This window comes from Melospiza georgiana, chromosome 13 (assembly GCF_028018845.1).
Source record: "Melospiza georgiana isolate bMelGeo1 chromosome 13, bMelGeo1.pri, whole genome shotgun sequence".
Taxonomy (NCBI): Eukaryota; Metazoa; Chordata; class Aves; order Passeriformes; family Passerellidae; genus Melospiza; species Melospiza georgiana.
In genome coordinates, this window is record NC_080442.1 from 6,948,624 (window position 1) to 6,976,458 (window position 27,835).

At 38.9% G+C, this 27,835-nt stretch overlaps 1 protein-coding gene across 1 annotated transcript; it reads right to left on the reverse strand.

The window, feature by feature from the left end:
* Window positions 1-616: 616 nt before the first annotated feature.
* Window positions 617-27,835, reverse strand: LIPC (lipase C, hepatic type). Its single transcript, XM_058033610.1, is given in 10 exon segments — window positions 617-1,753; window positions 3,921-4,139; window positions 4,811-4,931; window positions 8,284-8,526; window positions 9,865-10,098; window positions 11,642-11,759; window positions 14,154-14,333; window positions 15,931-16,118; window positions 27,316-27,487; window positions 27,740-27,835. Coding segments are annotated over 10 exon segments (1,677 nt in total). The 3' UTR covers window positions 617-1,647.

Here is a 27,835-nt window from a genome sequence, read left to right on the forward strand (position 1 = left end):
ACTTAAATTGTAATTTTTGACACAGAAGGTGGAAATACTTTTGTGTTTAAAAAACCAGTTTGCTTCATTGAACAGAATCTTTCAAAGCACAAACCTTTGTTTTCAGTGAGGAGCAAGGATCCTTTTGCATGGAATCTGTATTTAAATAGATAAATATTTATCTAATAATGCTGCTACTCCTGGGAGTCATTTTAAATATTGGAACAGCTTCTGACATGTACACCTCAGGATGGACAACAATTCTCATTTGAGATCTAAGTATGCTTCAGTTCCTGTTGTAGTTTGTGAGCCTTTCTGATTGAGTATTCCTGTTTATTTAAAGGGATGGTAGTTATTGAAAACAGCTTGTAAAAGGAGTTAATATTCTGAAGAGTTGGCAGAGATACCTGCATTCCACATCTGATCACTGTTCCCTGCATGCAGGATCTGCTCAGCTTCTTCATTTGTCAGGCAATCTAAATAAATCCCACTTTATTCCTGATAACATCTGGATATTTTGATTAAAAATTCCCTGCAATATATTGGTATTAAAAAATATGCTTTGCTTCAAGTCTTAGCACTTTCTTGCACATTTTTTTACCACTTAGAGAACATTTAACACAAATTACATTCAAAATTCAGAGTTCAAGAAACCTTAATTTTTAATTAATCTTCTGCTCAGCATTAAAGTGACAAATGAATACATATACATTAATTTCTGTTTCAGTATGCACAAACCATAGAATAAAAGCAATCTGAGACAATAGTGTTCCTTTCTGTTGTTTATATTCTGACAGAGGAAACAAGGGAATTGTATATGTTTGACCTTACAAAGTTTGTTTTTATGCTCTGAAGTTGTTTGAAGGTTTTGCCATTTTAATTTATTCTGGCAGTTTCAAGTCATGCCAAAATCTGGTATACAGAGATTTAGAGTCTAAAAATCTCAGACCTTACCTGAATGGCTAAATATGATTTAAATGCAAAAAATTAACTGAACTTAGTTGTGCTAGAATTTTGTGTAGAACACTAAGCATCATTCAAATAATTAAATTGCTAGTAATTTAAATCATTTCTTTAATTAAAATAGTTAAATAGCAAAGCATTTTCAGAGAACAAGGTTTATTATAGAATTTTTAGATTATACTATTATTGGGGTTTTCGTATGGTTATTACAGCTTAAATATTTTCTATTTTTATATCTATGTGGTAGTATTTTCTTTTATGAACTATTTAATTCTCCCTTCATTAGGAAATCATTTAGCAAGGTTTTAACTGATAGTCATAGCTATTAATTCTTCAATGTATTTACCATGAAATGAATTACTTTTTTCCCCTTATATCCAACAAAATTAAGTTTTTCAAAGGCTTATGATGATGATTTTGTCAAATAATATTTTTATTTCTGGTGAGCAGATGTTTTTTTCAGATTTTAAACAGTTGAAAATTGACAGTTGCCTTTATGAAGCTGCTCACTGATTTTCAGAGTGTGCTCCTAGATGAACAAAGAGCATATTTCAGTTTACTCAGATGACAAAAACTAAATATCTTAATGTATATTTTACCATCTCTGAAACTGCTAGGATATTTGACTGTTAATTTTTAGAACATTTTACTAGATGTATCATATTTTGAATATTTTGGTGAGAAGTTGCCTTTTTGTGTTCTTGCTCATTTTCTGGTTTGGGTCTGGAAGAGATCTTCACAGCTCACAAATATCTTCTCTTGGGATGGATGAAGGTGAAGATTGTCAGTACTTTGGGGGCAAAATGTGTTTCTGGAAAGAAAAGATAGCATGTGAGTACAATGTTGGTTAGAAAGTTTAACATTAGAGTTTCCCATTCTTTAGGCAGTTCTTTAGCCTGTCTTTTACAGGAAGGCAGCTTTCTGTTTTATAGACTTGTGAGGAAAAAGTTGTATCTGCCTGCCAGAGCACAGGGACAGAGAGAGGAGCAGCAGGCAGCCCCTGGGTACTGAGGGCATTGTGCTGTGTCTCCCTGGTGTCACTGTGGGTGTTCTCACAGGCACCTGGGCTTTCCTGTCAGGGGGGCATTGCTCCAACTCACTGTTCCCAGCATGCTTGCCCTATCTGGGCTGCTGGAATACTGGTATTTAGCTGGGAGGTTGCTAAAAAGCAGCTATGTAGGATGCTAACATCAGCAGCTGCATATGCTACAGAACTATTTGAAAGCAAATGTTGGAAGGGGGTATTTTATTGCTCATAATGGTCTGTTTGTTAACTGCTTTTTAAGTTTATGCTGTTACATCTCTACAAGTCTTTGCCATTAACTGCCACAAAGGAACTTTCATCATGTACAAAGATCACAAACATCTAGAGGTAGAGATACTACATGTTAGTATCTCTAACATAGGGATAGGGATATGTGTATAACAATAAAATATTGTCAGTTGTTCAAATGCTTGAGAAAACACAAGAGAAATCAAAATACATTTCATGTTTACTACCTTTTTTAATTATTGGATTTCCAAAATTGCAAATTCTGCAATACACAATGTTTGGTATTCTGAGGAAGGCAGAACTCTACATACCCTTTTTTCTTTGAAGAAAATACTTTTCCTTGAGTGTTCTTTGTTTCTCCTTTTAGAACCACCTAATAATCCTTCATTCCCTCCCTAAACATTAATGCAGTATTTCAGTGATAACTAAATGTCACTGCCCAGATTGCAGAGAACAAAACCCAGCACTAATCAGTGTTCACTAAAAGCTTGGCACAAACTGCTTCCACTTGCAGCAAAAAAAGCTTCTAAGGAGCATTAGGTACCTGAAGCTACCAGCATTATTTTTGTCAGTATAAGAGCCCCCCTCACTTAATAATTTCCTAGATTAGGAAAGTAGTACATCAGCAGTAGTTAGCTTGTGCCAGGTTACTGGCACAACTGCATTGGATAAGACCTTCCTGGATTGGAAAATGACTTCTCACCTTCATACCTTTTATCTCAAGGTACAGGAACCTGCACCTAAACAGAGCTCCCTAGTTTGCAATTTATACTTTGCTTTAATTTGCTTTCAATACTGATTTTGGGTTGTGGCTTTTAAAACAGCAGGAAATGTTGAAAAACTTTAATTTTTATGGCAGGAGCACATGCCAAGTGCCAGGTTAGGAAAACACCTCAAAAATACATTTTTAGGAGGATACAACCTAGGAGAATATGATCCTTCCTCTGCCCCCCAGCACACACAGATTGTCTTATGAAATGCCTCTTTCAATTGTCTAATTTGGTTTTTGTGTCAATATTAAGGAGATGCAGCTCTGCCAGTAAGAGCTGTTCTGCAGGAAGTCTGCACCAGTTGTGGTGGTAAGAAAGGGAATGTACCAAGGAAAAACTGCCTTCTAGGACTGAGCCTCAGTTAAAGGTAAGGTGCTTTTCTCATTAACCTTAATTAAACTGCACAATTAGAATTTCTCCAAGGATTAAAGCAGTGAGAATTATTATAATTTTTTTATTCTGTCTTCTGGCTGAAATTTCTCTGCATGAGTAGGCAGTTTCAAATGTGTTAGCATTTCTGTATGTAGAGAACAAGGCTACTCAGATGTGGTGATCCAGTTTCAAAGCAATAAACAGGGGAAAGAAGAACGCTAAAAATAATCAGAGGACTGTGTTGTACAGCACATGATCCTTCTAATGAATATTTTCAAGAATGGTGAAGCTGAGTTTCTCTTGGAAGTGAGTATTGAAAGTCAAATAATTAAGATTTTGCATATTTTTTGTAAATAGGAATCTGAATATTTCACGATGTTAATGTTGAAATCATTATTTATCTTGCACAGTATCTTGTTTCATTGAAATTTCATATGGTCCTTATGGAGGGAGGTAATTACATTCAGTGGTGTGACTGCTGGGGCTTGGCTGCTTGTGTTTGAACTGGGATAACCTGGGTGCCAAACACCTGTGGAGTTACTGAGTACTGTCATTGCACTTACTTTTGCTGTGTTTCCCCTGCTTTTACTCTTATTTCCTTCACTATAAGTCCTGGTCGACGAGTGCCCTTTGTCCATGGTATTATGGTTTGAAATGTGTCCCAGATATTTCCCCAAAGTGGAGGTAATTCCCATTTGAACTTGATCATTATGATGTCACCAATATCATTGTCCAGGGTGATGAGAAATGAGTAGGTTTTATTCCCAGTAATACTTTCAACTCTATGGAAAACAAGATGAGAATAATGTTGTCTTAATTATTATGAATTAAAGTGAACAAAACAGCCTTTTTTTCCTTTGAAAACCAGAGAAAGAACTATGTTTGCTTCTTAATGTCTCAAGGATGTTCTTCCTCCAGGTGCAAAAAAGTGATGAAATATGACAACATGCTAGGAAAGAAGCAGAAGTGGCAGAAGCTTGAACAGCTGACAAAGCAGTAGTGGTTTCTGACAGCAAAAGGTGTCCCATAATAGCATCTACGTTACAACTTCTGCCTGCTAGAGCAAATGCACATACACACACTCTTGCCTTTGCTTTCATTAATACAAATAGTGTTCATCATGATAAATATCCAAAATTCTTTATCTTAATTACAGCTGATTTTTTCATTTGTGTTTTAATTGATTATACCTCCCTGTCTTAGCCATGGGATGGACCAAAGTAAGTGGACAGAAAAAATTCCAAATTTACTGTTTGTATTCCAACAATTTTTTTCTGCACAAACTGCATCATCATTGTAAGAACTTGTGACTTTCAGGGAGAATGAGTGAAGTGAGTACAATTTCCAGTTCATGTTCACTTAGCTGCACTAAACCATTTCCCTCATAGCATGATTATCAATGTGGTATATTACAAATTGTCACATGCACAATTACATGTGGTACAATACTCACAGTGGGATGTGCAGGTTTTTAGCATCTGCCTTAGTCCCTGTCAGAGACATGGTGAAAGCTGGGTCTATGGGCTTGCCTTGGATTTCATTGATGATGTGGATCTTGAACTGATAATGATACACTGTAGGAAGGAAGAATTGGCAAAAAGTGGAAAAATTAATGGTCAAATAATCAATAGTTTTCTTAGGCAAAAGAATTTTGCCTTTCAGAACAGAAAGTTGGTGGTAATTTCATTTTATTTTTCAACCTAATTTGTTGAAATTAAAACATTGTCATTTTTCCTGGTTGTTGCTGTGCTGTGCTATGTAATCTGTTAGCATTTGTGGTCCTGTTGCTTTATTTAAAGGATGGAGAAAAAGGTAATCAGTGTTGAGTTTCTTTTTGGGATAAAACATTCCTCCATGGGAAATATTTCAGCTTTTCTGGAGTTTAGTTGTCAGAATTTCTGGCAAGTCCTCTATCTAGTGACCAGGCAAATCCTTGTGACTGGGCATGACTAGAGATGTATGATACAGATCAAAGACCTTATGAATGTGGTCAGGCTGTTACTCTGATCAACTGGAAAATTGCCCTGCAAAACAGATGACTCACAAACTTTCCTTGACTGCCTAATGATATGTTGTGCTTTACACACATCTGTTAACAATGCCATTAATGCTTCGAGGTCTGGGGAGTTTCTAGAACACTGTTTAGGAAAGTCTGAACTGAGTATTGTTAGCATAAAAAATGCCTAAGAAGTCATCAGTTTGATATTTTGAAAATTATGAAAAAGAAAACCCCAACAACATAGATTTCAAGTATGTGCATACAGATACTGTCAGCTACATTTGAATGTCCAGAACTCTTCTATCTGGTCATTCTTCCAGCAACTTTCTAGACAAAACTGATAGATTTTGATATGAAGGAACATTATTGCATGCTAGTTTTTGAGTGGAGACTCTCTGCTCACTTCAGTCTTCACTACATCTGAGAATGGCTCCCCACACCATTAATGGAATCATATTTTCATGCACATGCACAGATAGGGGTTTTTGTGCAGCTAAGAGTGCTCATGATGGAAAGTATTTGCTGGAACAGCTATATCCTTTCATTATTTTATAGTTGTTGTGTTAGTGAACAATGTATTTTCTTTTGAAAATGTATCCCTCAGTAGAAAACAAAATGGCTGATTCTGTGCCACAAACCTGATGAGGATCAAGGCAGAGAGGGTTGTTTACAGATCACTTTTATAACTAATCTGTCTTTCTCTGGGTTTTCTCTCTGTAAAAACTGATTTTTCAGTATATGATCAGACACAACCTAAGGTTTTGCTGTGATTATGGTGCTTACTTTAAGGAAAAATCATATAAAAACTCAGAGTCCCATCACAGCTTTATTATAAATGTTAATTTCCATGAAACAGACTGGGGGTTTTCTTTGAGCTGGACTGATGTATGCTCCAGAATATAATGTCATTAGCTTGAAAATTAAATGTTAGGTTTTCTTAAGACACAGAGGATTGTGATGCGTAATGTTGAGTTTCTCAAATTTCTTCTATTTGTGCTTCTCACATGATCTTCAATTTTTTTTTTTTTAAAGCATTACAAAGATGACTTTGTAAGCATCTTCCCACAGTTGCTGTTTTGTTGGGGAACTTTTGTGAAAGGAGATCATTGTCTGGGGTACTTTATCCACATATGTGCCAAGGATGGGTTTTTATGCAAAACCAGTTCTAAGCATAAAAATGCAACATGTTTAATTGCAATCTAAGCCAATAGGACAGAGATATTTTACCCCAAACTGAAACCAGCTCCATATCCAGAGAGGAACACAACACAGGGATCTCCGTGCCCAGGTGTGGGAGCAGCAGGCAATGCATCCCCAGAACCTGTCCCTGTCATTCTCTGGTTCTGGTGAGGACCTGGCTCTGACTGTGCTGGAGCAAGATAACTTCAGGAACTAGACACAGCCTCTGGAGTTTTAAAATCCACTCCAAGTATCTTCCTGAGCCATTTTAAACAGTATTAGAAGAAATTCAGCAGGTTCAGCTGCTCTGAGTATCATTCAGGGCTCTGTAGATCCCTCTGGAGTCATTGCTGAATATTTCACAGCTGTGCTAGTGGAAGACTTCCAAAATTATTTTAAAAGTACCTGAATTTTTGGTTTGGTTTTGTGGTTGTTTTTGGTTTGGTTTGTTTTTTTTTTTTGGGGGGGGGGGGGGGGGGGGCTTTTTTTTTTGTTTGATTTGGTTTGGGTTTTTTTTTTGTTTTGAATCTATGATAATGCATCCGAGTAACCGGGCACTGTGGGGAGACCAGCTATATTAAAGCCTCACCTCATCCCTTCAGTGCTCCTGCCCGGGCGCACGAACACGGGAAGCGCTCCCCAAGCCCAGGGCCCAGGGCGAGGGGCAGGCGGGGGCAGAGCCCTCCGGCAGGAGGGAGGCTCCGGCCCGGCACAGCCCGGCAGCCGCTGCGGGGGTGCGGGACTCCGGTGGCCGGGGCTGTGGCGAGAGTGTGGCGGGGCTGTCGAGGCGAGAGTGTGGCGGGCTGTGTCGAGGCTGTGGCGGGGCTGTGCCGGGGACAGGCAGCGCCTCAGCCGGAGCGGAGCCTCCTCCGTGTGTGTGCCCCGTGCCTCGGCCCGCGCCCGCCCCGCTGCTCCCCACACGCCTCATGGCAGCCGGGGAAGGAGGTGGTGAGGGGCAGAGCCGGGCGGCGGGACGCTGTCGCCCCTGCACCCACAGCCCCTCAGGAAAGGACTGCCCCACATCGTCCTGCTTGTTCCCACTTTTAAAAGTACGTGAACCTTTCCAGTGGCGAGGGAACGTCTTCTCAACAGCAGCAGTGGGCTCTGGCGGCTGAGCGCAACGGAGACGGGTAGGAAGGGCCTGCGCCCCCTGGCAGGCCATGGCCCCTCTGTCTGATCATACAGCCAAAAATGCACGCTGACTCGGTAAAGTAACATAGTAGACCTAAAGCCTGAGTTCCAGTCTTAATTTTAGTGCTACAGTTCAGCCACATAAAAGTCCATGCTATTCTCTTCTCTGTCCATTGTTTGGAAAGTGGTAATTTATATGTCATTTCATAGTCTAATTGCAGATAAAATTTGGGCAAACGCAGAACGTTTTATAGGCCTCCCAGAGTAATTATGCAGCTTTTTTTGGCTTGGCTGTATGCCTGCATATGTTAGAATAAACCTGCACAATCCAGTTGTAGGAAAATCCTGCAGATCAGGACCCTGGGCATCTGCGAGCCCTCAGCTCCACAGCTCGCCTGGGGCTAGCAGGCAGTGTGCTTTTTCCCACAGAAATATGAGAGCCAGGGTCTGGATGAAAGGGCATCAAGATAGCCTACTGGGACTCTCAGTTGTCTCAGCAAATTGATTATTCTCACAGATTTTATAAGCTTTAATGAATGAGTATATAGGATCACAGAGCTTAGGCTCAGACTTCTACTTTGTGATCAATCTGGACACTAAAAAGTACTTCCACTAACCTTTGAAGGGCATATGCGCTCTTGTTTTCAGAAAGAGTCGTCTGCTTTTGGGCAGCCTTTCCTCCCTGATGTTGTAGCCCAGGGTATTACAGCGGTTCTTCTTGCAGCTGAGGCACAGCCCTTTGTTGAAAGTGTTGATGTCGTTGCACCAGTACGCTGTGCTTTGCTTGTCCTGGTGCAGCAGAGAGTCGATGAACAAATGAACTGACCTCTCATGGGCACATTTCACAGTTTGAGTGATGCCTGAAAAAATGCAACAAAATTTTACATGCCCTTGTTGTTTTTTTGTTTTTTTTTTTACCATTTCAACTGCAGAGTAGTACTGTAGCCAACTATAAACTATAAACATATGATATTGTTCCCCCCCCCCCCCCCCTTTGCATCATGGTTTTCATGGTTTGGCTCAGAAATCATACATTGTAGCAATTTTACTTTTAGGATCATTCAAAAATAGAATGGCTGAACTTCCATGATAATAAACTTAAATAATTTCCTGCTTCAACTGCTCTAGGCTGACTATATCAAACTGTAAATATGAACCTTGATTCTGGCTGGTTTTGTCAATGGACAATTCAACCTGAGTTGATGTGCAGTCTTTCAGATCATGCCACATTAAAGACAGCAGTCTCATTTGGAATGGCTGAATACTCTTGGATTTTGATGCTTAGGCAGCAATATTTTGTCCCTATTAGACTGACTTACTAATGTTGAATTGAATTTTTCTTGCAGTTGCTGCTTGGAAAAAAGGAGCAAAAATTTTATTAAACTCAATAAAAATATTAAATAAGTCTGCCATTACGAGAAGTATATTCTTAAAATGCTATCAAATTGCAAAAATTATTTTGTGCAAATAGGATGTTTTATGTCTCTATTGATAAGCTTTGAGCTGATGCTTGGTTTCATGTTTGTCATGATTTATCTTCTAAAAAGTAATGCCCAGATTTAGGCATTGTATGAGGATAATTGAGAAGTGCTTCTGCAATGTCATTGCTGGGTGAGCAGGGCTCTTTGAGGGTTTTCAGCCAGCACTTTTGGTTGTCACTGCACATCAGGACCTTTTTCAGTATCTTGCATCAGTTTCTCTGTAGGTTTATGTTTAGGTACATTGATAACAAGCTTCTATAAATAAAAGCTAGCCTGGAACACTGGCACTCAGGTCCTGGAGAGAGCATCATCTGTGCCACCGAAGGACGTGGAGTTGGAAAAGGTGAGCTATGGAGGTGAGTAGTACAGACCTGTGTTTCATTTGATTTGATATAATTAATGGCACACTAGACAATCTGGCTTAATTAGAATAAATTGTCTCATCTCTTCTACTGCTGAAACAAATACCATTAAATTATTCAGAGGTGCCTGACAGCAGGATGCTCATGGCCTCATTTTCAGGAGTGCTAGGCAGCTCAATTCCTTGCTGGAGTCAGTAAAACCAATATGAACTCACGACACGTAAAAATCAGATAATTAATCTCTAAACAAGAAAATACTTTGCATATAAGGGTGATAATGGTAATCCTTAGATGCTGTTTAAGACCACCAGACAGGCTCAGTTCAGCTGCCCTGGTGGCTCCCATTGGTGCTTACCAGCAATCCCCAGCTGTGCAATGTGGTTGTACACGTGCAGGATGTGACAGCCAGGCTGGAAGGTGCCTCCGTTGGGATAAAAGTCAAAATGAGCCACGGGCTGCTTGATGCCAACGCTGAGGCCCATGTGCTGTTTGGTGAAGGTGTGAATTGCATCCACAAAGTTGGCATCATCTGGAGATAAACGGTCTGTGGGTGACATTCCCTCAAACAGGGGCCCTGCAGGGTCAAGGCCTGCAATAAATGCAAATAATCCCATTGTCATATAGTGCTCAAGGGATGTTCTACTGCTCTAAGTCTGGGATAAATGTCTGAAAACAGGCAGCACCTGGTGCTTTACAAGGTCTTTCCCTGATGGAAACAATAACAACGCTTGTTCCACAGAGGGTTACACCTAAAGCAAACACAGGCCCTGGAACAAACACTGACTGGGACCTGCACAAGGACACAGCCCAGAGACAGACGTGTTTGTCAGAGACAAACTGTGCTGCTGCCAGTGACACTTGAGGGACCTTGACATAATTTTGTTCTTTCAAACTCAAGAGGTTGTGTGTTTCAGAGGTCCTTTGGTAGACACCAGTCCTACAACAAGATTGACTTTTAGCCCACATGTGGGACCTAAAACCTTATAAAGCTCCAATTATTGTTTAAAAGCCCTGTATGCCTGCTAGATTTTATTTATAATAATTCTTCAGCTTAAAAAAATCTTCAAGGCAGATTATTACAATATTCAGAGAAATAATACTCCACTTAGGGAGTCTTGCTGACTTTTGTTTGCTGGACTTTTTTGCATGGTGGTCTTGGTTGGGAATTGATTCAGGAAGAGAACTTTGTGCTTAGTTTAAAGCTGCACTCAGCTTTGAGGACAAGCTTCTAAATTTTATATTCTTCAGTTGGTATTGTGTAATAATATAGTTGCATACTACAAGACTAGTAACACAGGCAGCAAGTAAAATATTTTTTCTGATAACTTAAATGTAGCTGATGTGGGTCTTGTGCAAAATGCACTTCTGCTTTCATTTTGTTTGGGTTTTTTAAGCTGTCACTGTGTATTAGATGAGGTACTGTATATAGTGTATCAATAATATGATAAATGTATTTTCATTACACTCATAATTAGTACAGTTACAAAACATTACAGAAGGTTCAGAATGTCACTAGTTAATCAAGTTTTAGGGTTAACTTTGTTTACTTTAAGCATCTACTAGGGGTACTCTGATGATATGCTTGTTGTAAAATGTAATCCAGAATTCTTATTTTTGCCACACAAGAGCTGTTTTGAATTCACTATATGGGCACTGTCCCACAATTGAAAGCTCCAGCACAGTCAGACAATTTCCTTAATATATTTTTTAAATTACTCGCTAATAATGAGCAGTATTTGAATGACTTTGGGTCAAGACAGTGGCCAAAGATCCAAGGTTAGTGGCTAACATTTAGTTTAAGGTGTTACTGGGAATGGATAAGAGACAAATTTAAGCAACCAGCAGCTTGAGGCTTTGGTTTATTATTTCTAGTCCCCATGCTTGTGTATTCTGTATGCCATAATCAGACTGAGGTAGGAAAGATCAAAGATAGAAATGCTATGAGACCTAATCTTCAAAAATATTTTCATTAAGTTTCTAAATCTAATTTCTAAACCAATGAGATGAAACTTCTAAACTCTGCTGAATATTGCTATTCAACAGCTAATTGTCAATATGACATTGATATGTCAAATATCTTCATAACTTGATTCAGTTGACTGTTAGTTTTTTTAAAGGTATAAGTCTTTTACCTGTAATTCTTCCAATCTTTTTTGTACCATTGATAAAACTTCCAGCAAAGCCTGAAACATGAGCTCCCAGGCTGTATCCAATTAGATGAGCATTGCTTCTGGAAAATTGAACAGATTCCTGGAAGAGAGTGGCACCTTGGTTTAGATGAAGAAATGTGAAAAGTAAACAGTGAAATATCTATTGCATGTTAGGAATACTGGGAATTATAACACAAGGAATTTGTATGTTCATGGTGGCCAAACGAGGTGCATGAATCATTCAGTAAATTCCTGTTGGAATGTTATTCCTTGATTCTTTTTCATGCAGCAGGAAAATGCCACACATTTGGGCACTGCCACTTATCTTCTATGCACAGGAAAACCATCAACACAGTGGAATTTTTCTTGTTGTTTGTTGTCAGTCATTTGATGCAGGTGTTCACTGCCTTTTGTCAGCAGCATTTGGCTTTCCTATTATTATAAAATGGACATCTGTTCTTTAACTTAAGGGTAAAATAATCCCCCACAAAAAGTGTCTTTTTTTTTTTTTTTTTTTTTTGCCTGAGATACCATCACAAGTCAAACTAAAGGGATCAAAATATTGATCAGGCATGTTAAATGATACAGCAGTGATATTTCTTGTACAAAGATGTGTGTCTGATTTGTAACAAACCAGTTAAAGCAGAATTGGCCTTCTTTCTACCTAATCAACAGTACATCTTAAGCATTTCACCTGAGCTGCAAGGTTTAAAGTTTATCTGACTTGTAAAGAAAAATGTGGCATATTTTGCTTGCAGGAAAGACAAACCTCACTTTCAATTTCTTTGTGAATGTTGCCTGTCTCAGTGGAGTGACTGTGCAGTCTCAATACCAATCTCTTCTGAAGATGAAGTGAAACTTGGCAGACTTCTTGTGAGAGAGACAGCTCTTAGAAATCACAAGATCTGACCAATTTTCTTGTCAGATGATACTGAAATGGATGCTATTGAGGCTGTTACTGATCATGCCCTGTACTTGAAATAAGAGCACTAATATTTACTTATTGTTTGTTCTTTATTCTTTATTAAAATGTTGTGTGGCACTGCAGGTTTTGTTACATCCATTGAGAATCTTTGAAATAATTATCTGCCTGTAAGCAGACAGAAGCATAGCAGAAAAATAATGGTGGGAATTGGAATGAAGGCGGTTTAACTGTTAGACTCTGGAGGGGTGCTTCTCAATGTGAGGAACATTTACTGGTTGGAGACACTCAATGCTGTGAAAATTTATGGTATATTTAAATTCTGGAACACATCACAGCAAAAGAGTAACTACCTACAATACTTGAGCAAGGAGTAATTTATTCAAGCCTTGGTTTGTTTGTTTACACTGGGAAGTCACAGAATGTCTTTATTGTTGACAATGTGGTATGTCCTCCTGGGAACTGATCAAAGTCCACCCTTTGATTAATTCAATAATTAAACAGCTTCAAAAATTACTTTAGGCTCCAGCAAGTTAAACTATATTTGACCAAGAGCTGAAATTTCTTCTAATGTCACAATGAAAAATAGTGACTCTGACTTTGCTGCTTCCTCTTTTGTTCCTCTTGTCCCTAACTGGGTGTGGTATCTGACAGCTCCTTCTAGCCCTGCTGTTCCTGCTTAGGCCTTTAAAGGTATTTGCTCCAAACCTTTCAGCCTTGCAGTAAATTTCTCTTCCACCTTAGGCCTCACCATATTTAAAGTAATGTACTCAAAAATTCATTGTCAGGTATAGAAGCATAATTTCATTTCAAATTAAGTACTTAATGTTAGAGATGGATACAATAAGAGTTGCTTGGAGCTCCTGGTTTGTATGAATGATTCTCATTCTGCTGTTTGCTTTCTGCCTTTTCTTAAATTGTGCTGGAGACCAGTGATCCTGTGCAGACTCTGCTGCAGCCTTTTCAGTCCAGCCATGGCCCTGCTCCCATGTAGCAGGAGTTTTGATAAATAGTCAGTGCATTAGTGTGGCTCTGTACTCACTGCTGCCTCCATGTCATCTGCTTTGTGAAGCATGTCTGTCCTCTTGAAAGGTCTCCCTTTACATTCTGGATCTCTAAGCCATTATTTTATCCTCATCTTTGGGAAACTGCAGCAAAAATCAGACACAGTGTCGGGATTGAATTCTGCATTAAAAGCAGAAGTTGAGCACAGATAACAAACTCATTTTCCTGTACTTATGTCTTGCAAATGGTGATGTCTGCCTGTTCTCTACATATGGAACAGTGTCAGCTGCCCACACACATGCTATGAAAAGTCAAAGTAGCGGGAAACTATCTCACCTCTAAAGAAATATAAAAATATTTTCATAAACAAGACCACTTGCTTTGACCTCCTGCATGATGAGAGTTTTACAAAGTCCTATGAAAGTTTATGGAAAAAAACATGCACTTCATTAAAGAAACATGAGGGATGGAAAAGACAGCATTAGCAAGCCCAGTGTTTCAGAAAGGTTGTGGAAGTGTAAAACCAAACATCTTTCCCAGAGGAACGTGTTGGTGCGGCGTTCTCACCTCCAGCCACTGCAGGAACCGCGCGATCTCGTGTCCCGTGGTGCGCGTGTTCCGTACCGCAATGGGGTAGTGCTGGTGAGCCAGGGTCAGCCAGTCTGCAATGATCACGTTCATCGGGTCAGGGTGAGCCTTCAGAGCTGCTGCCATTTTCCAAATCCAGCTTTCCAATATCCCATCCACCTGTTACAGTTGGGAAAAAAACCCAAACAATAAGAAAACCATTGTTATGGGAAAGCAGTCTCTGCGAAATATTTCTTGTGAAAAACATGAAACAAAAACCACAATATGAACTGGGAGAGATTAATGCTGATAACTAGAGTTTAGGGGCCCCAGCCTGCTTCAGTGCTGAGAATCTGTAGGTTTTGTTGGACCAAAAAAAAAAAAAAAAAAGAGTAATATAATAAGGGTATAATAGTGTGTGTTTTTTAATAGGATCTCTTATAAGTGAAAATGATGTCCCCAAATACTTTAACTCATCCAGAGATAGCTGGTTAATAGGTACTGGTTAAAAGTACTGGTTAAAAGACAGACATAAATGCCCAGGAAATGTCTGATTTCATTCAAGAGCAGCTATCCCTTTAAGTATAAGCTAAAAAAATTGGAGAAGGGAAGCTGGAGGATTGCAGACCAGCAAGCATTTGTCATCTCTAGCCATTCCATTTGGAGAGCTGCTTGTTTTGAGTCATTCTTTTTTGAATAGCTGGTTACAATTTTCTTGCATCAAAGCATGTTTCTGATTTTATGGACTAGAATTATTATTTAATCTATCAGATTTAATTGTTATTCTATTTCCTCAATTGATAAAATAGCCTTATCTCTTCCATTGTATTAGAATTTAGGAGTCTCAGGTCTGGGTTTCCACACACACTCCTCTAAGGATCCAACACCTCTGCAAATTAAGTTAACGTGAATGATGAATTTCACTGGCAGCAGCTTCAGGCCCGTGGCTTGAGGAGGATGTAGGTTTTGAACTAATCTAATTTTTTTTTGCAAGGGAGTTTAATTTTTTTTACTAAGGGAGTTAAATGTATCTGTCTCATTTGTTAAGGGAGTTATGTGCATCACAAGGGGTGTACAAAGTTCCTCTGCATATTTGCAAATGTGCAAGAAAGATCCATTGTGCCACCTTATGTGATTGAATTGGTGCTATGAGCATTTAAGGATCTGTTAAAATTACTTTTTTTCTTATCCTGCCTTTTCTTTTGTTTCTTTTCCAACTGAGAAGCTGATGAATTGTCACTCCTACTATTGGCATGCTTTGGAGAAAGATTTTTTATGGTGAATTGGTTTTTTACAGTTTAACTGGAAGAAGTTCAGTGATAATCGATGTTGAAGGCTTTGCTTCCAACTGAAGGGGCTTGTGGAGAAGTTCTTTTTAAAGGTGTATCTGTGAGAAAGATATGGGGATATTGTGGCCACTTTTCAAGAAGTGTGTAAATATCTGCCAGTGAACATATCAGAGAAATGATACTGATGTTCTGCTCTCCAGGGCATAGCACATTAATTCAGCTACTTGTTCAAGCTCTGCTGGCTTTAAACCGGGGCTGAATTTAATCCCTGGCATGGGAGTCTCATGTGAAAAATTGCTTGTAGACCATTCCTTCAGAATCTGTCAGGAATATGCACTTTGTATTTTTTCTAGTCATGATAGGTACCAGTGAAATCTATTGTCTTTGTACTACGACCTTATTTCTGAAGTTGCTTCTGTAGCATAATGAAAAGGAAAGTACATGAAATCAGATGTAGCAAGAATTAAAAATAAAGTGTGAGCTCATACCGACCAGCCATGGACTATCATCACCAGAGGAAGAGAGGCATTGAAATGGCATTTGTCAAGAGTCTCCAGCTGATTAACAAAAATCTGGCAGCTGCCTCCAGCTCTGTCTGTATAGAGTCGAAATCTGGTTTCGAAGTTTTGCTGATCTTTCTTTCCTCTAGTAAGTTCACTCCATGATCTCAGTGCCTCTGAAATGAAATTTGTGACCACAGCCATAATAGGAAGGAATTGAAAATCTGGAGCAGTTACTAGTGCAACACAGTTTGTCAAACAGTAAATGGGTGAGCTTGGAACTCCTCCTGTGTATAACTGTTGCTTGTTCCAGTGGGCCTAAGCTGCACATTTTGGGTCAAAAAAGTGATCTCTTTCAAAGTCTGAGATGGTCTAGATGTGCCTCTGAGTCCCTCTATGTGAACAAGAGCAGTTACACAGGAATGGGGATCTGATTGCTACAGGCCCTTGCAAATGCACAAGGATTGTAAGATCACAGTACAGGTGTTACCACTTGACCATGGAGTCATGCACAGACAGGGACATTCAGAGGCTCTTATCTCTGCAGAGCATTTCTACTAATGTGCTAGTCATTGCTGAGCAAGCATCATTACAATAAAATAACCATTTTGTTTAGGGCTATAACTGCTTAGAGACCTGGGTGACTGCTTAAAACTATTAGACCACATCATACTTCTTTTTTTTTCCTCTGAAAAGGCAAAACGGCATGTTTTTGGTTTAGTTGTAATATTTTTTATGACTTTGTTTTTAGGTAAAATAGCTTATTCAAGGTTTAATTTCAGTGTAATGATAAGACATGATAAAACAGCATATTTAATTTGTTTAAGTGTGTAGCAGTTCTGGAAGAAAACTCCTAAACTGACCTGCACTGGATGTGCACTTGTTTCTATTTGTTGCTAATTGTTGTTCATTCCAATGGACAGGCAGTGTTATGTTTCACTGCTGGGAAACATTATTGAAGAAATCTATTCAGCCTTGTACAAGAGTTGGAATTTAAAAAGCTTCAAAGTTACAGAAGGTTTGGTAGATAAAATTTGTAACTTCAATGTCTAACATTTTCCTTTCAGCACACTTTTAACTGCCATAGGACTAAGTCTGGTCACTTCTCCTTATGACGTCCACTTTAAAGAACTTGTGTTGGATTTTTTTTTCTCTCATGCCGAGGAACTTAGTTTCTGAAGTAAGTAATGTCAGGAAAGGGTGAATCTACATAAAGAACTGAAAATTACAAAGAGCTTTAATGATGTTGATATTTTTATTGGCTGGTTTATTCAGCCTTTAGTGAGTAGTCTCTACACAAAAGTAAGCATTGTGTTCTATTTTTAGCAGAAAAAGAAAAACAAACAAAAAAAAAGTAGCTTGTGCCTGTTCCATTGTACACATCCTTTCTTTGTTTAACGCCTTGTTTTCATTTTCTTTTTGCTCTCTCAGTGTTTGTGCAATGCAAAGGCGCTTTGTCACTCTGTACTGTTTGTACAAAGTACAGAAAACAAGTCTGATAAAAAGCTGTTTTCTTCAGACACTGCCTGGAAAGTGCTGTGGTGCTTTAATGGCTGAGCATTGTTTTGCTGGTAAATCTGGGAGAGGGGATTAAAAACACTTCTTGAACTTCTTCTTGGCTGCCAAAAGTTAGAAGTTCCTATAGGATCAGATGTGTTATTCAATAAGGAACTGCTTCAATCTGTTAATCTGTGTAATGACTTGGAGAAGGAAAGAGTGTCTGAAGAGCCAGGCTCCCACAACAGCCTCTTGCTGCAAATGTCATGGCAGTGACTCAGTGACATGGCCGCAGGGAACTGGGGAGTTTCATAGGTCAGTTTGCAAGAACAACACAATTCAACTGCTAAAGATTTTTTCATGGTAATTACATTTAAGTGTGCAGAGATCTCTCTGAGCCTCCAAAGAGTTTTGCTTTGGAAAAATACCAGGTGAGCAGGTTGCTGATTAATTTCCTTTTCCTTAGAATATCCTACTCTGACATGAATTCTTTCAGCAGAGGCAGTGCAGTGTGGCCACACTGATCTGTGAGCTTCCATAAATTACCTTCCCACAGAGCAGCTCAGTAATCATGAGTGAGAAAGGCTTTTGTGAATTCTTGACACCCCAAAGTAGGTTCAGCCCTTTACCTTTACTTTGTATTAACAGTATTTCTGTGAGGTGCACTGGAGGCTGGGTTTGTAAACATCACTTCATTGCAACATAGCAGATTCTTGTGAAATGTTTTGGAGTTAGTTTTGGGCAGACAAACCAGAGCATTTTTATATTTGACTTGAGATGTTTTTCTTATTGAAAAGTAAAATGAAGAGAGATTCCCAGTTGAACAAAATAAGCAGGTTAATCCAGCAGGCTGACTTGGATTGAATCACCCCAAAAGATAAGAAGGAATTCCTAAATATAGAATTGTGGAGTCCCTTCTGAAATTTCCAGATGTGGTAGCACTGCTTTAAACTTGTTAATGAAAACTCTTCTGGAAACTATACAAAGGTCTAGATTCTGTCCAGGGTTTGAAGCTATAAATATCCTATGCTTTTCTGGGAGAGAGATCCACAATTGAAATACATTTATGTATTGTGTCTGCTTAGGTATAAAAATACAGCTACAAAATATCTGCTTCATAGCACAAAAATTGCCTAAACATGAGAAGTAATGAGGATGAAGTATAGTAGAAGTATCTAATGTTACGAGCAAAATTTTAGTGTTTACTAAGTCATACACTTTAAATTCATCTTACAGTACAGCATAAAAATTTTGAGTAAAATTGGCATTTCCAAGTAAGGAAAGTAGCTTTTCAGAAAAGCTTCAGAAAAAATTTTCACTTCAGAAAAAATAATGTTCAGCATCCGTCTTCCTGTCATGGAGCTTGGCTTGAAGAGGATATTTCAGTGGCTCTCACCTAATCCTTAGACAATTGAAAATTTAATTCATTAAGTCAGAACAGAAGCTGAAATTTAGGACCAGGAGATATGTGCATATCCCTTGGAACCATTTCCCGTATGCTGATACTCTCGTGAGAGGTGTACATTTTGATTTTAAAAAATAGGCTGTCTTGCAATAGGTAAGACAGTTTTTGAGTTGTATTTTAGGGTAGCTGTCCTGGAAGTGGGAGTTCATTTTCTTCCTATGGCCTTACATTTTTTGTTGTGATCCTGCAGTGAAATCACTTTCCTGGTGCCAACTTGCTAGGTCAGAAATTCAGCATGATTTCTGGAACACAGCATTCCATAGCATGAGAAGTTAAATACATGCACCAGGAACATGTGTTTAAAACACAAAACCAGAATAATGAGAAGACAGAAATATCAGTATCTTTAGAATATTAGCACAGGAAGGCATTGTTGAGTAAAACTCACTTGCTGGGCCGTGGGACAGCCCTGCAGGGCAGAGAGCTGGGTCAGAGATTTATTCCCTGGAAAGCAGAGCTGACCTGAGGGGGTGGGTGTACAATAGTCACATGTGCAACCAGCTTGTCTGCACAAAGTTAGTCAGTTGTGGGTTTATTTACTTTTATGTTTGGTTTTTGTTTATGAATTTTTGGTTGTGGCTATTCCAGCAAACTGTCCTTGTGAATGTTTCTGCTTGGCAGCCTTCTGGTACTCAGAAAGAGACAAATGAATGTCTCAGTTTGTAGAAGGGCAGTGGGGAAAATGAGAGATCAGTAGGGCCTGGAAGATGATTGAGTGCAAAGGAGGTAGGAAAAAAGGGAAAGGATACTCAAGCCTTAAGTGGGGGAATCTGCCTGGGTTGAGTATAATTAAATCTCAGGTTACCAAAGTGGCCTTTGTTCCATTCAGGGAATAGGACTAAGCATCTAAAAATCTTATTCTGAGCGGTAACTTGGCATCTAGTCCCTTCAAATTTTTCTACTTCCAAGAAACCTGTGTCTTAGAAGAAATATTAGGAGAATTTTAAAGGATGTGTTCTATTTTGCTTTAATCTCCCTCTCCTCCCATTCTTCTTATCTCCTTTTCTCTTGCCTCTCCAATATGTTCCTGTTTTTTTCCATTATGTCCCTTGATTTTTAAAAAATAATTATTTTTTAAAAGAATAAAATTGTTTTGTTTTACTGTTTTTGTCTGAAAGTCTTAGTTAAACCAAAATAACTGAGGGGAAATCCTGTTTTTGCAGCAGATAAAAACTTTTTGCTTTGACAGTCACTAGGTGTGTTCATCTAAGCAAGAATTTGATGGGTTCACTGATATGGTATTAAAAGGCTTTGATCATTTTAAGTGTATCCTGAATTTCTCCAAACTGATCTTTTACAGTAGATGCCTGTAGATATTTCTTCTAAAACCTCGGTAGTGCACACTGTTTACAAAAGTTATTTCCATGCAATTCTGTCTAGAAATTAGACCTTTTATCAGCTACTGAATGAATTTGTTTTCAAATGAAACTCTTTAAGAGGAACAGGAATTTACTGGGATTTATTTTAAGTATGTTCTGTGTACATAATGAGTCTTAGAACTTTTATTAATGCTGTCATGCAATTTTTGTTTCAATTTTCCTTGTACAGATGAGCCCAGAGTATAACAATTGCCATCACCTGAGTTCACAAGGAATTTCTCAAGTGCTTTTGTTTAGTGCTCTAGTACAGCTCTCTTCTAGTAAAAGGGGCCTCACAATGATGTCCTACAAAGATTTGTCTCTGTAAGTTTGGGGTGAGCCATTATGAGAATGGGCAAATTGTTGCTGAGCTCTGTAGGCCTTTCCAGAAGTCCTGTGAAAGCTGTTACAGAAGATTCCATTTTGTGGAATACTTGATACTATCTGCACAGGACAATGCAAAGTGCTACTGAAACTATGAACAGCACAGAGAACTTCTAGTAAGAGTTTAATCCCTTCTACCCATAACACCAGGTACCTTTACACATTGTGATTCCAGTCATAGGGAAAATATGTATAAAATGATAAAAACTGCTTTTTAAAAGTCATGATGCTAAGGTCCAGTGAGTTAGATTGCCAGACATGTGATTTGTGTCTTACTCAAAGCCTTAAATCTCAATTTCAAGCGAAATAAAGCTGCCCCTTGGCAGCACTGCAAGGGCACACAGGGCTGCAATTTTAACCTATTACTGCAGTGACAGGGAGAATTCAGTTTCTGGGCCTCTGGCAGAATTTGAGGTTTGCGTGCAGAATTCCAAATTTGAGAAGAGCAGAGAAAAAAATATTTGTTTCATTTTGTTTCCTGGTAACTTCAAAGTTTGTAGGATTTCAAGGTGTTTTGGGACAAAATCTCTGGAAACCAGTAGAGGTAAATATCTATTAGAGGGCAGCAAAGTAGTGCTATGTAATAGTATAATGATGTGTTAGAATATAATATGTAAGATAATTACATAAATTACACAGCTGTAATGGACAATTATGAACCACAGTGTGTTGTGTAAAGTGCAAACACACATAGAAAGTGTATATCTTAAAAATATATACACAGTTGTTAAATGCTGTTTATAAATACTACAATATTTACATGCACTTGATAAAGCATGTGACATTTCCCCCATTATTACAGTATTTAATGTGAGTGAAACATTACACTGGGCATTTGTCTTAGCAGATTCAAGTGTTTAATATTCAGAGACCATATACATAAAATATCCAATTTCTAAATCTTTGCTGTGCATCCATGCATTGCTGAGCACTTTTTCCAGGCCCAGAGCATGGTTCTTAATGCAGATGAAGGAGATGTGAGCCAAACAGCTGCAGTAGGTTGGATAACCTTCAAAGTGCTTCAAGGCATAAGTAAACTACTAAATTTCAAGATATATTTAATTCTTTTTTTCTAGACCATTCAGAATTGATATATCTCTGATCAGATTGTTAGGGTGTCTCTGGTTAGATCTGCTATTTCAGTTCCTGTAGTCCTAGGTATTTGAATTTTGCAACAGTATGTCACATCGAAGGAAAATTTTTAACATTCAATTTTTATTTATATGGGCTTTTTTAGCAGTTGTACTGACATGAACCAAACTGGGAAGATTTAAGTTGCTTTCCACATTTTGAACACAAAGAAATTGATAAACAAAATCACTGTGTTCCAAAGGGAACAACAGTATGATTGTTAATGTAATTGATTTTTAGGCTATCTGAAAGCACACATAACTAACCTATTGTGCTAAACCTATTGCCAAACAACTGGAAAAATCAGTGTATAATCTGCAAGTATCACTTGGAAATTTGGAATTCCTGTTCCAAGAAGTGTGTCCCAGTAATTTGCACTAAGCAGGAGTGGACAGCAGAATGAATGAAAGCCAGGAACAGACAAAGGGTTCTGCAGGGGTAGAACATCCCAGGGTAGAACAACCCCAGATGCTTCTGTTCATGCTGGTTTTAGTCTGTGAACAGGAATTGTGAGTCTCCAAGTCAGTCAAACCCTTCTTGTGAATAACGTATGCCTGATGCTAAATACTATAATTCAAGTAAAAATACCTTCTCCCCACATTTGATTTGTTTTCCTGCTTGGGATGAGGTTTTATTTTATAACTAGCTTCCATAGTTGGAAATACAAACTTTCGTATTTAATCAGCTGCCCTTGCTCATTCTCTTTAGACTTCCCACCTTCACAAGTTTCTGAATATCAGAAGAGAAATCATTCCCTGGAGTTTCTTTGATCTCTGCTTGTGATGTCTTGTTGATGAGAAATTTATCATAAACTAGCTGAACTATGAATGAGTTGTTGAAATTTTTCACACATTAGATTTGCTGGTGGATGTTTAATGAAGCAGCCTTGTGTTCTGTCTCCAGGAGCTGTTCAACAGAATCCAGAAGGGCAGCACCATGAAAGTGTGCAAAGCAAAATGGATCTGCTTTAGAGAAAAAAAATCAACAAGCATGGGCAATGTTAAATTTTACTATATGCTTGTGGTGGTTTTAAGTTTGAAGCATTAAACCTTTGCAAATAGAGTGTCTATTTTGCTAAGTGAGGCCTCATCTTCTAGGAGTAGGGATTTTGATTGTGATATTTTCTGAGATTAAAACAGAAAATCCTCCCTAAACTTAAAGGTGAGGATGGAATCATTAAACAACAAATGTATTAAATCTGACAGTCTGGAAAACAAACAAAGTCAAGAATTCAGTTGCCAGATGCTGCAAGAGAAGTTGTTCAGAATTGATCTCACAATGGAAGGGTAACAAGAAGCCTGCAAATTTCTCTTTGAAGAGATTAATTTAAAATATTGTGAGCAATGTAAAGAAGTAATGGATGTGTTTATGCTGCCTTGTTCTTCCTAAATGTTAATTTTTAGATTGAGCCTATCTATATTCTACTTGTATTTTAAGATATTAATTTAACAGGACTTTCTGGACTCATATAAATAATCCATGTAATGTACATATTAGTAGAGCACAGTAATCCCCCTAAATCTAATAACTGAGAGTTGTTATTTGCATTCTGGTTGTACCTAGAGGCTTGTTCAGGATAGGAGCCCCAAAAACTACCAACCATCCAAGATTAGGGGATAAGTTTTTGTTGCCCTGAGGATCAAAATTATTTAGCAGAATTTTTTATGAATCTGACTTGTGTCCTTGTCATGTCCTTAAACTTCAGTTCTGGGGTCTTTAGGTATGTGTTCTTCTAAATTAAATTTATATTCTTAACTCTTTAAGTTTATTATTTTCCATCTTTAAGACAACCTTATGTGTTTGGGTGGCGTATTGGGGCTAATTTGAAGAAAAGAAGTGAGACTGTATGTAGCAAACCCCAGTGGGAGCAGCATCCAGGACTGGGAGTGGAGCATTCACAGGGAGCCACTGCTGTTCCTCGGGGTGCTGGGGGTACTGCAGCTCCCCAGGAGTGAGGATCCCTGCTGAGCTTTGCTGTGCAGGGATGCTCTGCTGCCTCTTGCAGGTGTTGTGACCAAGCCTTGCCAGGCCCTGCACTGCCAGACTTTGCTCTGTAGGCACAGGAGACTGATGAAGATTTTGCTGGTGAGGGAGGAACCCCAGCTCGCAAGGCAGGGCAGGCATTCCTGGTCCTGGGAATTGTACATCCATGGAAGTGATAATGAGAAATTCAGAGCACCCAATTCCCCATACCTGAGCAGTTCAGCCATGATTCTTGCACTGTGATTCAGTCCACTCAGCCAACATGTGAAAAGGAATTTTTCTTTCTGTTGGGGTAATTTGCTGTTGGCTTAGCAAGCTAAAAAGTCTCCTGCAGAAACTGCCTAAGTCAGCATAAGGAATAAGAAAAGAGATCACAGAACTGATCAGGCAAATTCTTCCAAAACCTCCAAATGTGAAAATCAAATGGAAGCAGGGTGCATCTAAAGACTTAAGCAAAAGCTTTGTCACCCAAAAGCAGTGATTGTAGAAAAATTTACATTTTAATTTACTCAAGATTGTTCTGTGAAAAATATCACAGCCCACTTAAACCTTTTCTTATTTTTCTATTAGCATAAGAAAAGGTATCTTTGAAAGTACCTGGAAAGCTGGTTTTATAATCCCTGTATTCATTTGCCTAGCGCAGAGTATGTAGCCTCAGAAGTTAAAAATTCTCCAAATAGTTACAGACCAATTGTATTTGGGCAACAATGTGAAAGTTTCTATGATGTGGCTGAGAAAACCTAATGAGACATTCCTCTGTAGTGCTTGAGAGCACAGCACAACCAAAAAGCCTCATGGATGCAGTGTGGGGGAAAGGAGCAGCTTGTTATCAGTCCAGAAACAGCCATCTCACATGCACCAGCCCAGAAGAGAGATCAGTGCCTCAGTTTTGCTGCTTTGTGAGCAGCTGCCCTGGCTGAACACAGCACACCTACAAAAGCACCAGGACCTTGTCAGAGGGGCAGATTTTTTCCAGCCCTTCTCTGCAGAGTGTGGATGTGCCACATAAGGGTGTCAAGGAGCTGCATTAGGGCCCACAGTAGGAAGGGACAAGGCTGAACTAGGGGCTTGTTCCTGCAGTTCTGTGGGACAAGGACACTCCACAGGCTGCAGCAGCAGCTGGGTGCACTGCAGATCAAAGTTTGGAGCTCTGCTTCTCTGGGAATGGGGGGAGACAGCAATAACTGGGGAGCCAGAAACCCAAGTGCACAAAAGTGGAGATCACCTTTCTGCATTGTTCTGTTAGCTACTCAAATTTGTCAAAAGCTGCTTTACCATATTGTGCATAGGTGGTGCACATAACACCAGAGCTCATGCTTCTGACTTTGGTTGGCATGTTTTATCTAGAATCTGTCATATTTTGTAATGCAAAGAAAGTGGAACTGCTATTCATATGCAAAGAATTAAAGACACAAAATGGGAGGGAGTCTTCTGTAAAGCAGTAGTTAAAGGTTCTTCTAGAAGGCTTCTTTTTTCCACTATATATAAATTCATTTCTCAGTTTAAAAACATATCTTTTTTTCTCTTTAAAAAAAAAAAAACTTGTGTAACAATAGAAACAAAACTATTTGGATGCAGACTTTCCTTTGTATGTAAGAACCTAAATGTGCTTTAGAGTGTATTCAGATTATAGGACTGGCATCCTTGTCTGCATCCATCTGTACCAGCAAAGAGGTTACCACCTCCAGCTTTTTGTCACCTCCCACCTGCCAGAAATTCCCACCCTTACTGTTCTGTTGTCAATGCTCCAATGTTGCCCATTTGCTGCAAGGAAAACGGGCTAGGTTACCTCACATCACCTGTTTTAACTGTTTAAACTGGTCTCATTTATCTTGCTTGGAAGAAATTTGGGCATGTTTATGTGAACTGATCTCCTACAGGAGTTGGATGAAAGTGGTAGCTGTCAGGAAATGATAAAAGTGGGTGAAGTGCCACCCAGTAATCCTTGACTGACCAAGGATGTTGTTCATGGCCTGAGACACATACATGCAGTCAGTTGTTAACTTCTGGAAAACTGCTTTACTGTTAGTTATTCTTCATTCCTTACACTTTCAGGTGTATTGGCTTGTGTGTGATGCTCACTCAGTTTTACTGTGGACATTAGAATCTTTTCACTATAGTATAAATATACAGAAATTAGCTATAAATAGAGAGAACCCATGCATTGTCATCTTCTAGCAAGCAGTAATATTTTGTGCCCAAAAATAATTTCTAATTGTTTGCTTTTATTAAACAACAGAAAGCTCTGTAATTACCCCAAGGCTTTCTTTCATCTCTAAGCCATCATTTTGTTCATCTCTAGTGACCAGACTGGTAGTACAGTCAGAAGATAAACAGTACAGATAAATAGAATTATTTGCCTCCTCATGTCATGCTGGAACACCAAGTAGGTGAATTTATCAGCCTCAGTTATTTGGCAACACATTTGAGTTCAACCTAGAATTCTCAGAGCTAAGTTTTTACACAAAAACAAAGCTATAATAGTCATAGTTTATGTGGCTAAGTCACAGAAGGTGATAATGTATTATACACTGCCAGAACATTTTGTTTTCCATGTCTTCTCTCTCCAGTTCATTGCATAATTTCCTTTTCCCTCTGGTCCATCCCTTCAAAGCTCTGATAATATCCAGTAAACATTCATAGCAGATCCTAATTTTTAAAAACACATTGTGTTTAATATTTGCTTATGAAAATACAGCCTCCTATTGCATTGTGCTGAGAAAATCCACATGCCCAAACAGACAATTCAAATATTCTCTGTCACATAGCAAAGCAACTAAATCTAGCCCAGTGACAAGTGTAATGCTGCACACGGGACATTCATCCTGTCCTCAGAGCAGGTTCTGGAGCTGGGGACTCTCCAGTCTCCCTGAATGTCTTCATGACTTGACACTGAAAAACCAAACCAAACCAAACCAAACTCATCACCACCTCTGCTAACTTCATCAGTAAAAGTCTGCATGATGCAAGAAGTGATCTCAGAGTGGACACTGCTTTTTAGGCTGGGATAATGTGAACAGTTCAGTGCCAGCTGCCAGCCCTGCCTTTGTCCACAGCAGTGTCAGCTCCAGCCAAGTTTGTTGTTGTTCGTGTCTGCATCTTGGCTGGAGAATGACATTTCTGGTTAAAAATAGGAAATAAGCTGAGCATCACCAGCATACTAATGAGCCCCAAATTCCCTTGCAGCTGCTGGTAGGCCAGCAATGAACCCCACAGCACTGTGACAAGGTAGCATGTGCCACAGTCCTCACCACCCAGTTCTCAGGCTCTCCTGAGAACTGTTCCTTCCTCAGCTGAAAAATGCAGGAAAAAAATCTGCAGGAAAAACCTTTTATTCCAACAGGGCAATGGTTTTCTTGGGCTTATCAAAGGCTCATAAGTGTAACAAAACCAGCATGGACAGTTGGATACACAATTTACAGTTAAGAAAATGAGCAACAACTGCATTCTGAGCTTTACTGACAGGGAATAATGATAGCAGAAATATTCTGTGTCAATTCACTGTTCTTGTGCTCTTCATATAGCCGTGGGGAGAGGGATAATGTGCATCCATACTGATATCTGGGACAATGTGGGAATTAATGATAACAGGGAGGGAAAGGTCTGTGCATCCACCTTCCCTGGCACAGCACATCAGACTGTTCTTGCCTGTGCTACTCAGTTTTCCCTCTCAAAGATGCACATCATGCACCTCAGTTTTAATAACTATAACTATTTTCTTTCTATTCTGTAATGAGAAAAGAAATGAACACAGGATGATTTTTAGCCAGGCAGTTATGAGTGTTGTTTTGTTCTCCTTAAAAGCTAACATAGTATGTTTAATTTAAGAAAAACTGTTGTTCAAGATCAATAAAATGTAAAATGTGTAAAAAAAATAAAGGGAGAATGTTGCCAGCAATAAACTTTTTGCTGCTTGATCACACACTTGAAAAATTTATTTCTGGCAGAAAAGGAAATTCATTACAGAAATAGTTCTTACTAGACTGAAACTACTGGGCAGTAGGTTTGGAGGACACTGGAGGAAATCTTGGTCAGTGAGTCCTTTTGTATTGACTGAGCATGTGGGTTTGGCCAT